General features: G+C 37.6%; 1 protein-coding gene across 8 annotated transcripts; it reads left to right on the top strand.

The window, feature by feature from the left end:
• Positions 1-645: 645 nt before the first annotated feature.
• Positions 646-15,078, top strand: LOC137599485 (cAMP-dependent protein kinase catalytic subunit beta-like). 8 transcript variants are annotated; one of them, XM_068320448.1, is made up of 12 exons: positions 646-959; positions 3,954-4,089; positions 5,408-5,469; positions 5,783-5,911; positions 6,609-6,707; positions 7,317-7,399; positions 7,606-7,732; positions 7,979-8,074; positions 8,348-8,470; positions 8,628-8,792; positions 9,535-12,913; positions 13,290-13,405. In XM_068320448.1, exons 4-11 carry the CDS (start codon positions 5,849-5,851, stop codon positions 9,658-9,660), a joined length of 882 nt encoding a protein of 293 aa, XP_068176549.1. In that variant the 5' UTR covers positions 646-959; positions 3,954-4,089; positions 5,408-5,469; positions 5,783-5,848; the 3' UTR covers positions 9,661-12,913; positions 13,290-13,405. The 8 variants fall into 8 exon arrangements, with proteins under 8 accessions (XP_068176549.1, XP_068176546.1, XP_068176545.1 ...); XM_068320446.1 differs by lacking the exon at positions 646-959 and adding an exon at positions 2,897-3,033; XM_068320450.1 differs by lacking the exon at positions 646-959 and adding an exon at positions 2,926-3,033 and having other exon boundaries at positions 3,936-4,089.
• Positions 15,079-15,195: the final 117 nt, after the last annotated feature.

Raw genomic sequence — 15,195 nt, 5'->3', positions numbered from 1 at the left:
TATTGCTGTTTTATTCAATGACTGTATTTACTTACTTTATTTGTATTTATGCATTGCTTGCTCTTTTTATCATCTTTTAAGTTCCCCTTGTGGGATTAATAAAGTGAAGTTCTTCTTGTTCTTCTTCTAACCTATCCTATCATTTACGACTACTTCTGCTACTGTCTATCTATCTATCTATCTATCTATCTATCTATCTATCTATCTATCTATCTATCTATCTATCTATCTATCTGTCTTTATAGACTGATATATTTTTCAATAATACACAATTTCTTTGATGGAATTTCTCATCTCTGAATGAAAAATATTCAAATTTGACTCCCGGTCAGTGTGATTTCCGGCATTCCTTTACCAGTAAACTAATGTTTTGCCCACTTTATGTTTTCTTGTGAGTATTCAGTATTGTTTGGTCATCGCGTAACTAGAATAACGATACCGGGATTTTTAAACAATGGTTATTCAAAGTCCAAATAGTTTAAAGTTAGTAACAAACAAATATAATTTGATCGTGATTAATACATTGCTTAATAAATCAAGTAAACGTGACGCATGAGTTTGCGATTTCCCACTGTTCCTGAATGACACACTTCGACCATCGAGTCCTTTTGCGGTAATTCCCATATGATTTGAACGCAACACAAAACGACAGCAGGCAGAGGTGAAAAGTCTGGATCATGTTTTCATTTCAGCGGAGGCATACCTGAACGGCATTGGACATTGTAAATAAAGATCAACCAGATTGTTAGTATAGCACGACGAGGTTCTGTCCACACAGAGAAGACATCGATGTTGTTATTAGCCAACCAGCTGGCACAAGCTGAAATTTGCTAGCTAGTTAACGGAGGACCCTGTTAGCTTACCACCACCACCATCACTCCTAGCCAGTTGTGCATCGCCCTGTCTTCCGACGATGGGAAACGCAGCAACTGCTAAGAAAGGCAATGAGCAAGAAAGCGGTGAGCACCTGAAAACCATCCAGCTAGCCTGTTAGCCTTATGGCGTTTAGCGATTGTGCAGTTCGATTATGATGGGAGTCAATGAAGAGCAGCCTGTTACAGTGTAGTCCAGTGTTGGCAGACAGGACATGATCGTAGGCTGCAGAGAAGAACCATCTTTGGTAACGGGTTACAGGATATGTTGCCTCCCTCGTTATTTCTCTGGTTGCTTATCGCACATGGAAACCGTGTCGCAGATGATGCAGTTAACTAATTACTGAAAGCGACATAAGAGCGAATGTCAGTGGTTCTTACATTCCTGTCAACTGCCCCACGATTAAAAGAATTAGCTAAACGAATTAGCAATGCATTTGAGCCAGCTGCACAAAAGCTTCACATTTAAATATCTAACTGTAATCATTCACGTTACATGTTCGATTTCTAGACAACTAAAATGAGCTGCGTGAGCCAGATAATGTCAGCAAACATTGGTTTCCACTTAAACTGCAGCACAAGGCCCCGTCACTACTGACAACAGGTACCTGATGACGACACCAGAATGCAGTTCGACGTCATTACACTAGGCTACTCGTTATAAATATGTGTTTTTAGTTTTGCTGTAACGTTAGATGTGCTCTATGAAACAAGGCCTACTAGTGACAGTCTCTGTCCCGCTGAACACTGGTATGTCAGCTGGTAAAATGTTTACTGTAAAGACTTGATGACCACTTTTCCATCCCTCTTTGTTGACATTTTAACATCAAGAGAAGGTGACCCATCCCGCCCTCTCCTTTAGTCACATTGCACCTGTTGAATTGTAATTTAGCAGTTCTATATGTTCCATCAAGCCTTGGAAAACAGTTACCAGAGGCCAGTCTGTCGTGTTGAGGGTGCATTTGTCAGTAATGACTGAGGTAATCCACTAAACTGTACTAAATGCCTAGTAGTCTGTCTGGATAGCACAGATCTTGACCTGCTTTCTGATTGGCAGTAGTCCATCGAGTCAAGCCACCTATTGTGTCTGCAGGGAGGGGGCTGAGAGTTGTGTGTAGTAAAAACAGTAAGGTGCAAAAATGTATTGTTAACACATCACTTTTGTTTTTTGTAATTTGAAATTTATGTTCACATATTTATGTTTATATGTAAAGCATAGCCCAACAAAATAAGCCCACATTTTTAGATGAAGCTGGAGTTAGTATAAAGACAACACATAGAGTGGACTGCATTGCTCTTTGCACGGTATGCTGGACTGTGCATACTAAACTGCATTTAATGATCAGGGGGTTTTTTTCTTTACCTAAAGTTTTTGTAAATATTTTGTTTTTATTCTGATTATACCTTTGTTTCCATTTTTAACTATATATTTTCGTTGCTATTTCTGCTAGGGTTATACATCTTTTAAACATGTGTCTTTAAGGGTGACTTACTCCCAAAGTTTTCCCCAGGATGAGTACAGTTCATGTATTTATCTATACATGTATATCAATCTCTATTATGTGTTCAGAGGGTAAGGAAGCTGCACACACAGAAGCTTATTGCCCTACTACATTGCTAAACTTTACCACCAGAGAGCATGATAACCAGGAGATAACTTCTCTTGAAGCCAGTCAGTGGGTGTTACAGGCGTAGTTGCCTTATCAGCACGATGAGTGCACCCCAGCTGTGCAGTGTTATTGACATAATGTTGTGAGGCTGGCCTATATGTGTGCTTTGCTTACTCTGTACACCTTTGATAAAACAATGCTACCATTTGCATGGAAAGGCGGTGGGTGTTTTCAAATGACAAGCAGAAAGTCGACATGTAGCTGAAACTGCCACAGAGCACTTGAACAGGAAGCTTAACTTTTTGTGGTTAGCCAAGCATTGCAGTGCTCTGCGTACAGGAAGCTAGAACCACTCTGGTCTTCAGTCTGATGACACGTACGTTGCCTGTGAGCCTCTACAATCAGACATCAAGAAATTCATCTGAAAATGGCCCAGGGTTCTTTCGCCAGCCGCATTTTCCACAAATATTGTAAAAATAGCCAAGAGCAAAAAGGACAAGAGACTGAGGGGCCGCATATCTCTGAATTCACTATCATGTGGGATAAATTGAGTAAGTGTGGTGTTTTGTTTTTACACTTAATTTGTGTCAATCTCAGGTGGAACAGATTTCATCTTTAGGTGGCATGAAGCTATTTTGGCAGAGCTTTATAAGTTAATTTTTTTTGCCTTATGTCCAACTAGTCTTGCTAGTTGGTAATAACAGATATTCTATAGAAGGCTACAGGCCTGTCTGCTTTATTATCCCCCATTTTCTGAAATATTTTCAGTGTAGTGGTATCTTGCTATTTACCTACTACGGTGTTGGTTTATAACAAGGCCCTCATGCCTGTTTATCGGTCTAATCATGTGGAAATGAAACAGAGTATTCTATTTGTCATGTTTATTATTTGCTGTGGATCATTGAAACCAACGCATCCGTTCTTTTTAATACTGGTACTTTAATTCTGTTGAAGAAAATAACATCCTTCTGGGTTTATAGTGGAGTTAATACAGTACATTCTTTTAAGATGATTTCAAGGGAGAAAAAAATTGACTGCTTCGTGACACAGATTGCCACATGAAACATGTTACATGCTAGTCAGTTCATGAACTCGCCTCCATACAGACAATATAACAATATATATGATTTCAATGCAGTATAGTGATTTAGGATTGGTCAGGTGTGCGAGTGGGCAGGTCCAAGCCTGTCAGGGTCACTCAATGCTGAGCCTGGACGGCTGCCTTTGGCAGCTTTTGAGTGCTGAGTTTCAGTTTGCATTTGTTGTTTGTTGTTAGCAGGAGAACTGATTAGATTAAGATAAGGCAAAAAAAAAAAAAGTGTCACACCTTTAAGTTCATATGTCTTTGGAATGAGTTTCTTGATTTTGAGTTTGATAGTTTTTTTTCGTGTGCTTTATTTTCACTATGGCCTCTTAAACCTTCAACTAAATGGTTCATCTTTATTGTTTATAGTTTCTTCTTCCTCATCAGGTTCAGTTGTTGCAGTTGCACAGAATTGATCCACAAAAGACCTCAGTACATGCAGCAAGGGTCTTACACTTTGGAGATCAGGCCATTTGTGGTCCTTCAGTCACGTATCCCATCTGAATATCTCTGTCTGTCATTTGTATGTATACTGTTTCAAGTATGAAATATATTGTTCTGTTTCCTTTTTGCAATGTGTTTTCAATCACTGTCACTATTATGCTTTGTGGTATAGATGTCTGTAATTTAATATTGTTTTTTCAGTATAGGATAGTTTCAGACCATTCAAATTATGGTAAGAAAGAAAAAAAGTTGCTCAGTAAGTCGGTATAAATACTATCTGTAACACATAATTAGACCATTATGAATAGAAATATCCAATTATTACAACAATTGAAAGTAAGTTTAATGAAGATACATGATAAGATACACTAGCTGTATTTAAATGACAATGACAATTTGTTGGCTTGTTTTCAGAGATGGATGATAGGGGGGAAAATTGTCAAACCAATGCAAAATTGCTGTTTAAATTTAGTATGATTATATTAAGTTGAATTCATGCCAGGCCTTAAGAAGTCTCTATATCGTCTTCGTCAGGGTCATTTTGTTGTGTGTTGCATTTAATCAACTGAATCTCAAATGTTCTTGTTTTAAGCACTTCATAAATGTTTCTTCCTCTCTTTCTCTTCTCCATCATTTCCATCCATGTGGGTCAATGTTCCTGCAAACCCTTGGTGAACTGTAGAGACTTTTGGTATGCTGACATTTTCCATGAGCCTTTCTAAGTCACAGAGAGCACGTTTGTATTTATTCTGCTGTACATGCCAGGCCTTTGTTATTCTATATATAAATGTTATTGAGAATGAAGTGAATTAATGTAGTCTGTTAACACACAGCTTCTACATAGCACCAGGCTTGCGTTAAAATCAGCAAGCATATAACAAGCACACCAGCAACAAGACATACTTGCCCAACTCTGTGACTTTGGACATCTCATGCCTGCTGTGACTTTCACGATGCACTGTCTTTCTCATGCCTGCACTGTAGCCTCAGCTGTGTTCTGCTTTTTTATTCTCTGTCCATTATCACTGCATCCTACTTTTACTCCCATCAACTCCTGACAGGGATGCAGAATAGTTTATGTTTGAATTTGCCAAAATCTTTACAATCCAAAAAAGCTTTTTGCAACACTTAAGTATTGGGAGTTTCCTGCTTAAATGTGTGGTTTGGATTTTCTTTAGGAAGTCTTTTCTGCTGTTTTGTCAAGTGTAGTCCTGCATCCCCAGTACTTGACATTTGCCTGACCTTTACCACATTTACCTGAACACCCAAGCTGCCTTTGTTTATTTTCTGAACACACTTAACCACCCCAGTTTATTATTTCCCTCAATATGTTTACCCAACCTTGTGAGAGCACTGAAATGCTGACTGTGAACTCACATTTTTTCTTTGTTTTATAGTGAAGGAGTTCTTAGCTAAAGCCAAAGAAGATTTTTTAAGAAAATGGGAGTGTCCATCACAGGTAACTATTTCCCAATTCATACTTAAATGTCTGTACTCTGGATTGAACTGTCTTTTGTTGCTACAAAATTATACACATATTTGATATGGGCCCTGCTGCTGCTTGATGATTTTGTTGACTTAATGTTAAGTGATTGTGTAATTTTACTAAGTTGGAAAGAAGTATTTGGAATAAAAACATCTACATTCAGCCCATGTGTTACAGAAAGACAAAATGTTCTACTGGTACTATCTACAGGAGCTGCAATGGCACAATATTCACAAGCATAAATGAAGCATTTTCACAAGATTTTTCTGTCTCATGTTTTCCTCAGAGCACAACCGGCTTGGACGACTTTGATAGGTTCAAGACTCTGGGAACTGGCTCCTTCGGTCGTGTTATGCTAGTCAAACACAAAGAATCAAACCAGTTCTACGCCATGAAGATATTGGACAAGCAAAAAGTAAGCATTTGAAGTTTGCACATAAGATCTAGAGTTATAGGTTTGGCTAGTCAGAAAAGCAAAGTTCTGCATTTTTTAGGCGCGCTATAATCATATAATTGCTTGCACGTCTTAGGAAAGGAAATGTGTAGTTTCCTCTCGTGCACCGCCAGCATGTTATCTTTGAAAATTTAGAGATGCCTCAAGCAGTTTTTATCTGTTAACACTGACATGAGATTCATAGCAGGACGTTTGTGCATCCTGAGTCAGTTGCTTATGTATCAGTGCTATGTTCGTTTGAATTTCATGCCTTGTACGTCTGAAACATTTTCCTTTTTGACAGTTTACAGTTGCTGACTTGGACTCATTTTTTTTTGTCCTTTAAAAAATATTCATGTTGAACTTTTGTTAGCCTGTTATTGAGATCCTATTTTTTTAATCTATTTTTATTTTTGTCATTGTGTGTTACCTTTTGGTAATTGGAACATTCCAAGAGAGAATACATTGTTTCAATGTAGATGTGTCAAAGAGAGGTCATCTTTCACCTTAAGATGATTTTTTTTCAGTTAGCTTCATGGCATTCTCAAAAATTATTAAAGGCTTGTGTTCATGTCAATTTTCTTTAACTTTGTTGTACTGTGAAAATTAATAAACCCTTGAATATATCCCTAATATTTACGCTGCATGTTTTTGTGTTGCTGTTGTTGCTATTTTTCAGGTGGTGAAGTTAAAGCAAATAGAGCACACCCTAAACGAAAAAAGAATATTACAGGCTGTCTCCTTTCCCTTCCTCGTCAGACTGGAGTATGCTTTCAAGGTATACTTTTGGAAGCGTCTATAATAAACAACTTTATGGTTATCACATGATCAGTTTTTTTTGTATGACCCTGTTTTTAAAAAGATGGGGAAACTTAAATAAAAACGCAATGCCAAACGACAATATGATTTCACACCATTTTCAAATCACGCAAAACACCAGTTGCAAGCTGACGCTAGTAGCAAGCTAACATAAGAAGGTTGTTACACAGAAAAACATGGTAACCATCTGTCTGGAGAGAAATTTTGAGTTAGTCAATCTATTGACCTCATTGTTGTACAGCGGAGGTATTGAATGCCTTTGTTTTTGGCCTCAAACAAAGTTGTTATAGCCAAAGACCAAACCAATCAGCCCAGCATCTACAGGTTTGCTCACCATGGTGGTGTTGTCACAGCTTTGGCCTTGATCCCCCAGATGAAGAATAATAATAGTCAGGGAAAGGACATTGAGCTCATGCTTTTCAGGCATTTTCTGTGCATTATTGTATTAATGCTCATAATATGGGATCATTTAATCTCATTAGAATGCTTAATTCACCAAATTGACACAAGATGATTTCAAGTATAGTCAGCCGTTATTCCCTTGTTTAAAGGTTTCTTTGCTTAACAGGACAACTCAAACCTCTACATGGTGATGGAGTACGTACCTGGGGGAGAGATGTTCTCACATCTCAGACGTATAGGAAGGTTCAGGTATAGTGTAAACAAATTTTTTTCATCCTTTTTTATTTATAGTGCTGTGATAGCATGTGATGTGAGACTAGATGTACCACACTGTTTAACTTTCCATTGTGTTTGGATGAAATACCAGAGACAGGCACAATTTTAAAGTGGTTAATAAAAGACATAGTGTTGATATTTTGAGCCTATGTTTGACTGCCCTCCCCATTTTCTTTCAGTGAAAACCATGCAAGATTTTATGCAGCTCAGATAATACTCACCTTTGAGTACCTCCACTCCTTGGACCTCATCTACAGAGACCTGAAGCCTGAAAACTTGCTCATAGATCAGCATGGGTATATCCAGGTACACAGTCGATGCACATTTTTAGGTAACTGAATGGGTTCAGTATTGTGTGATCTATCTGCCAACTAATTCCATGTTGATAACAACCAAAGAGTGTGTTAAGGTGGTGGACAGGCATCCCCAACATGATAACCTTTTTGATAAACAGACGTAGGGATTCTGATAGTGGTTCTGAAGTATGGTTCTCATCTACCTCACCCTTGCAGACATACTTTTCTTATCGGAATGTATTGTTTTTTCCTTCAGGTCACAGACTTTGGCTTTGCCAAAAGAGTAAAAGGCCGGACCTGGACATTGTGTGGAACTCCTGAGTACTTGGCTCCAGAGATCATCCTCAGCAAGGTCAGCACTGTGTAGTAGCTCTGGTGCATAAGAGTACAGTACAGATAATTACGCTGACCTTACAAACAAGTTTTGGATGTTTCATACTGTCATTAAATGGCCATAATAGTCACCTAAGCTCACTTCAAGGGAATCTGTGCTTCATCATCATACCAAGAACTGGCAAGAGGCCTTCGAAGGAAAAAGGAATTTAATTTGAGATTTAGATTTACTTTTGAGCAAAACTGCCTACCTACAGCTTTTGGAGAGTCATCGATTTCTGTCTTCTCCCAGGGCTACAACAAAGCTGTGGACTGGTGGGCACTTGGAGTTCTTATCTATGAAATGGCGGCTGGATACCCTCCATTTTTTGCTGATCAGCCTATCCAAATCTATGAAAAGATTGTTTCTGGCAAGGTATTAAACTTGATTCAGATTTTTCCTAATTCTTTCTTGGTTATATACTCAAGTGATCCGTAAGTCTCTCATGCATGTTCAAAATCATTGGGTATAAAAACGCATCGTTGTGTTGGACATGCTCGATAATCCATTTTATCTTTGTTTACTCTCGTAGGTACGATTCCCCTCTCACTTTAGCTCTGACCTGAAGGATCTGCTGAGAAATCTGCTCCAGGTGGACCTGACAAAGAGATTTGGCAACTTGAAGAATGGTGTGAATGACATAAAGAATCACAAGTGGTTCTCTTCCACAGACTGGATTGCCATATACCAGAGAAAGGTTGGCAAATATATTGTGTCCTAGCTTGTTTATCAATCCAGAAAGTGTTATTGCACACACGTTACTGTCCTTACATTGGCTGCTATTCCGAACAAACAGACGCTCACACTCACACCTACAGACAAATTGTTGTAGACCAATTCACCTAAGCTGCATGTTTTTGGATGGGGGAGGAAGCCGCAGAACTCACATAGGCACAGGGAGATCATAAAAACTCAACACAGAAAGGAATCAAACCCAGAACCTTCTTGTTTGAATCTGTACTTCTAGTAAGGACAAAATTCCCTTTTCTTCAGATACTAATAAATCCCCTCTTTATAGAAATTATAAAAACAACAGAGTAGTGGTTTATAGGCAATGAAAGTATTTTTCGTTCTCACATTCAGTATCATTTATGTTTAAATAGTCTGCCAGCTGCCTATTGAAAGCAGCGGAGTCAAGACAGACAAGCAACTTAGTATGGTGAATCACAATATTCAGATCTTGAGTACAAAAGTACAGTACAAAAGAGAGACAGTACAAAATTTGGAAGACAAAATACTGCATTTGTTAAGAAAATCAAACAATAGCAGTCTGCCACCCATTTATCAGAGCTGAGATCTACCGTATGAGAACATTACTCTAATGGGTACAAAACTAAAAGACCCACAACTTGTCATACTTCAAAAGTAATGACAGTCATTGCCGAGCATAATGAAATCAATAATAAGGGAAAAATCCCTCTCATCTTCTCTGTTCTTAGGTTGAAGCCCCCTTCTTGCCAAAGTGCAGAGGTCCTGGAGACACAAGCAACTTTGACGACTATGAAGAGGAGGACATCCATGTCTCGCAAACAGAAAAGTGTGCAAAAGAATTTGCTGACTTCTAATGTGAGGGAAAGAGTCCCATCAGGGCTCACGCATTTTTGGATATTTGCACTCTCCTGAGGTTTATGTTTGGAACAGTGGCCATCACATGTTAAAAACAAAGGCCTCATTTCTTCATTCTGAATGAGGTCCGTCTTGCCCTGATCCTGCGTGCAGTTCGCACTAACCTATACACAGGCACATTATACAGACACCCCTTGTGCTGCAACACAAAAATATATGACCACATTGTTATATTTAGGTTGTTTTTTTTAATTTCCCACCTTGCTTATCCTTATTTAAACTTAGATCATTATTTGAACAGCAGCTATTATGCCCTGTTTCAAGTGGCGTAAAGAGTGATTGATTGTATTAGCTGGCATTGCACATGTTGTGAAATATACAATTATATAAAATAGAAGGGAATTATTTTTTTTTGGCTTGTTTGAATTTTTTATGTTGAGTTTTGTCAGCTTTCTGTCTGTTACATGTCAAAGTATTTGTTTTGGTTTTTAAGAACATATTATAAATTCATCATGAACACTCAAACATTAGACATTATTCATGATTCTGGTGTCCATAACACCATGTATGTGTACTGAAGTATAAAAATAGGAGACATTTTGCGTTAAAGCATGACCAAAATTGAAACAGACACTGGTGTTTGGTAAAGGAAAATCAACACTGATGTCTTTTTCATGTTTCTGAGATTAGCACTGGGGCATTTGATAATTGGGATTGACAAGTTTTTTATTAAACTTGTTGGTACTGCATTGAGAGGTTGTTTCACAAATTTTATTCATATCTGATTAGAAGACTTTTTTTTTTTTACCTCATAGTAGTTTGGTATTAAATGAATGGAATGAGGTGATAACTCTTTTTCACACAAAACAAAACTGAAGGTATATTACTATGTTACCATAGACAACAGGGAGTCTGTATTTAGTATGTACAGAAATGTATCATTTGCATTAATGTTACATTTTTCAACTGCAGAAAGGTTAGTTTAATAGACTTTCTTGAGCATGTAGTTCTGGATGCAAAGCAGTGTTGATGACACGGACAGTTTGCTCATCCATTTGTTTTTTTATGCTTGTTGTGCTGCATCAGAAAGCCCGTGAAAGTCATTGTGTAATTGTTTTTGTTTTTGGGTTTGTTTTTTCGTTTGTTACTTTTGCATGTTACATATGTACTGCAGGGTCACAACAAGCTTATAGGTCTTTGAAAGTGTTCCCATATTTCTTCCTTTGTTGTTTTGTTTCGTTAGCCTTAGGTTGTTTCATGACCCGAGACATATGTTCTGTCTCTGCGAAGTCCCATGAGATCAAAATTAAATAATCATGACACATTAACAGCAGACTGAAATATCATAACCTTAGAGTATTCAATTGTCACTACTTGGTTGCAGTATGTATTTATTTCAGCTATAGCTTGCTGTCTCTTTGCATCACTTTTTAAACAATTTGTACACTGTGACTGAGCATTAGTTGCTCATTCTTCCTCACAAAATTGCTCAGGCTGACTCAGTTAGAGAATGTTAAGGACAAAAAATCAACAGATATTGAAAAGGACTAAGGCCGAAAGTCGGACTTAAAGAATTATTTTTTCCACTACTGTTACGTTATTGTCCACATATGTTTATTACATATTTTATCCTCTTGAGAGAAACATTCAATCTGACAGGTTGCCTGTCCTTTTTGCTGAAATTGTAGTCCCTGCCTCAACAGATTCCTCACTCGTTTGACAGGTTAGCATATGTATTTAATAGTTGAACATAGAATATGTGTGTCCAAGATTTAATACCTACAAGGCCAAGTTGTCCTCTTATTGAACTTCTAGATGTCAGCCCTTATTCCTCAATCACAGATACAGAGGGAAAATCTGAGGACATTTTTGCACTCAGAGTTGTATGGATAACATAATGCTACAGTTCACGTCATAGTTAAAACAGTGCGTTTGTTGACAGTTTTTCAGTTGATGACCCAAAGCCATCTGAAGTTTTGATCACTACTTGACATGGTATTCAAGTGTTGGTAGATAATTTTTTTAAAATGCAATATAATCAAGTTCAACAATCTTAGACAGCCAACATGAAAAATTTTGAGAACTAAATGGTTTGTTGTTTCAGGCATCGATCTACTGATATTGATATTGGCTTTGTCTGATATTTAACCTTTTTCATATATTAAGCACATGAGGTAAAAGTTTATTTAGCCCTAATTACATTTCAAATGGCACAATTGTTCCTTATGATATTTTATTTATATTAGATATGTCTAATATATGTACATTTATAGTTAAATGAACACAGTTGTCAGTATATATGTGACAAAGTGTTACAAACAATTAAATGTTTTTGGTTTATTTACTCCCATTTTTCATTTGCCCCTGTCAAAAATAAACCACTTGTAGAAATAATTATCTTACAAGTTGATTTCTCTTGAGGCCTTTCATGCATTTTTAAAACTGAGGCATTTGATCAACTTAAATATTTTTTTGTTCTTGTTAATTTTATGTATTTGCTTAGGAATTTTGCCAAATGAAGGGTAATCAAATAGAATGTAATTTCAGAATCAACAACCTTTGAAATTTAGCACCAGGAACTCCAGTTTGTGTGTAAATCTTCCTAGAATTCACAGCTGTTCTATTTTGTCTTTTATTGGTCATGTGTGTGATGATGTTTGTCATATTTGATGTAAATGATGGCACTTTTACCAGGCCAACTCACTCTCTTGAATTAAACAAATCAGTATATTGGTTCTTCATAGTTAGTCGCACATGTCAGTATGGGATGTATTTAGTTTGTGTGATATTTTGCACATCATTTACAAGGCTAACACGTTTTTTTCCACCCATATTTAATTGAATTTGCAAGGGGAATATACTTTGCTGTAGCAGATTTTATGTAACAAAGGATATGCCACTATAATAAATTCTTTTTATGAAAAGCTGTAACTTTGTATTCAATGTGACATGACAAGAGATTTGCGTTTCATGCTGCACGCTGACGTTCAGCAGGTGTCTGCTGATGCTGAACTACAAGTGGTGTTGACAAAAACTTCACTTCCCAGGATCCTCTGCTGTCACATGGGCGAAAAAAAGCTAAATCGATGAAGACGAGCTACTTGGCGTTACTTGATTAAATCTTGATTATATCAAATTAATGTCGCCTTTCTTGTTTTTAACAATATTCCAGCGATTAGGCAGCGCTCTGTTATCCTAAATACGTTTAAACTTTTGACGCATTATTGTGAAGCAGGAATCATTTATAATAAGGTAACTGTTAAATTTTGTATTAGCGAATCCAGCTAACTCACATTTCACGTTAGCTTAATACGAAAGACGAGGATGTAACGATTAACTATTTGCTGTCGTACGGTTTAGCGATAATATCAGCATGTTGCTGTACTGAATTGGTATCTTTTACGTTAAAACTGTATTGGCCAGTTAAAGTAATTTAATCTTTTGTGTCACGCTATCTGTTATTTTTAATCTAGCTAACAAACAACGTGAGTTTTAGGTCATTTTCGCAGATTGCAGCTTGACGTTATGGACACAGTACTAGCCTTAGCTTTGCTGCTTAGCTTTCGTGCCGGCTATGAATGTTTGTTTCACTGTTTTATCTCCTGTTCTTTCTTTTGCTGTGGTGAAGGCATCCAGTAAAAAGCTGTGAAAGAGAAACCATGACTGTGTTTGAGCTGCCAACACACTGAGTTCTCCGGGAGAAGATATCGGATGCGAACTCGCTGAAACGTTATTGATCGTGAGATTGTCATTTTAATTAATAGCTGACTTAATGCTACTTAAATGACATGAAATGTGAAGCTATTAAACTAAAGTCTCTCTGCTTGAAAGTGACCACAGCGCTTTTGTCAAAAAGACATGCATTTGCCTGTCAATTTGTGTATTAATGCTCAAACCTCTCATACAGTTATTTATTTGCCAAAGTAGATTTGCGTTTTAAATTGGCTTAGCGGTACTTTAGGGTGAAATGCACAACACAGTTAATACAGACGTCCTACATCTGATATGTTAAACTGTTTTACAAAAAATAAAGCAAATCATTAACAGATTTGTTGTAGGATTTCAAACATGCATCTCTTTTGTTGTGGGATGTGCAGCAATAAAATATTCAAGAAGAAGAAAAAATAGTGCTATTATAAGTCTGTGTGTGTGTGTGTGTGTGTGTGTGTGTGTGTGTGTGTGTGTGTGTGTGTGTGTGTGTGTGTGTGTGTGTGTGTGTGTGTGTGTGTGTGTGTGTGTGTGCGTGTGTGAGAGAGAGAGAGAGAGAGAGAGAGAGAATAAATATAGAGTGCTTTATTTTCAAGTAGAGCACTGTTTTACAATAGACAGAATGGAATTGGTTCACAGTATTCACACTATATTTACATTTTATTTTTAGTGTTATATCAATGTAAAGCTATTTACGTTTTTCATCTGCGGCGTACTGGCGTCGTGCCCGGAGTTTCCCCCGCCTCACGCCTTAAGTCAGCTGGGATAAGCTCCAGCTCCTAATGACCCGCGACAGTGGATAAAGCGGTGAAAGAAAATGGAGGGATGGATGTTTAACACCAGTAAATGTAGGATGAATGACAGGAGTATACAAAATGATGTACTAACAACTGAAACTTGATAGTAGTACTGTTATGATCTCTGTTCTAATGTGATGATCATCATTGTTTTTATTTTATTTTTTTACAGGCAGCATGGAAGACAAGGCAAATGGCTCGGTTGATGCGAAAAGGTATCATATCCAATAAATGTGCAACACTATTTGCTGTAGCGTTACATTCAGATGAATTCATACACTCTGTCCCTGCAGTCCAGTGGAGAATGGTCAGCTATCAGACCCTGCCAACTGGGGGGTTGCTGATGTCGTCAATTACTTTAAGGCAACAGGATTTGAGGAGCAAGCCACAGCTTTTCAGGATCAGGTCAGAAAGCTGCTCGAAATTCTTGTCACTTGATGAAAACAATCTAGGATGTCAGTCAAATGTTTCTCTCTCTCCACCTGACAGGAAATCGATGGCAAGTCCCTACTTCTGATGACACGTAATGATGTGTTGACGGGCCTGTCGATAAAGCTCGGCCCTGCACTGAAAATCTATGAGTATCATGTGAAGCCACTGCAGACTCAACACCTGAAGACCAATGCCTCATAGCATCAAAGGGCATCAATGAACCCACCTCAGTGACAATCACGAAGTCAGAAGACCCCAGGTTAACTGCTGCTTCACAAAGACTCGTCTGGCAACAGTGGCACCTTAAATGTGATTTGAATGATGTATGTTTTTATAAGTGCGGACCCCAAAAAAGGGTTGCACATAGAGTCCACTCAGCTGTTTACCCTTTCAGCCATTCTTATTTCTGCTGCTTTAGATACGTACTTCTGTGTTTTATTTAAAAAATAGAAAAGAAAATCTGGCGTGAATGTGATGTGTGTTTGTGCTTGTGTGCAAATTGAATTAACCCATGTTTGTTTAAAGAAAAGTATTTGAACATAAGATATGTATAGTTGAAAACTATATGTTTTGTCAAACCTAAACTCTTTAATACAT

The sequence above is a fragment of the Antennarius striatus genome, chromosome 7 (assembly GCF_040054535.1).
Source record: "Antennarius striatus isolate MH-2024 chromosome 7, ASM4005453v1, whole genome shotgun sequence".
Taxonomy (NCBI): Eukaryota; Metazoa; Chordata; class Actinopteri; order Lophiiformes; family Antennariidae; genus Antennarius; species Antennarius striatus.
The sequence above is the reverse complement of the archived record's forward strand: the minus strand, read 5'-3'. Positions and strand labels throughout refer to the sequence as shown.

Bases quoted from the DNA above. Each gene is read 5' to 3' on its own strand.
- LOC137599485 (XM_068320444.1), top strand. From the start codon at position 2,910: ATGGCCCAGGGTTCTTTCGCCAGCCGCATTTTCCACAAATATTGTAAA. The intron at 5,470-5,782 runs GTAACTATTTCC...TGTTTTCCTCAG, and splicing joins AATGGGAGTGTCCATCACAG to AGCACAACCGGCTTGGACGA. The intron at 8,471-8,627 runs GTATTAAACTTG...TTACTCTCGTAG, and splicing joins AAAAGATTGTTTCTGGCAAG to GTACGATTCCCCTCTCACTT.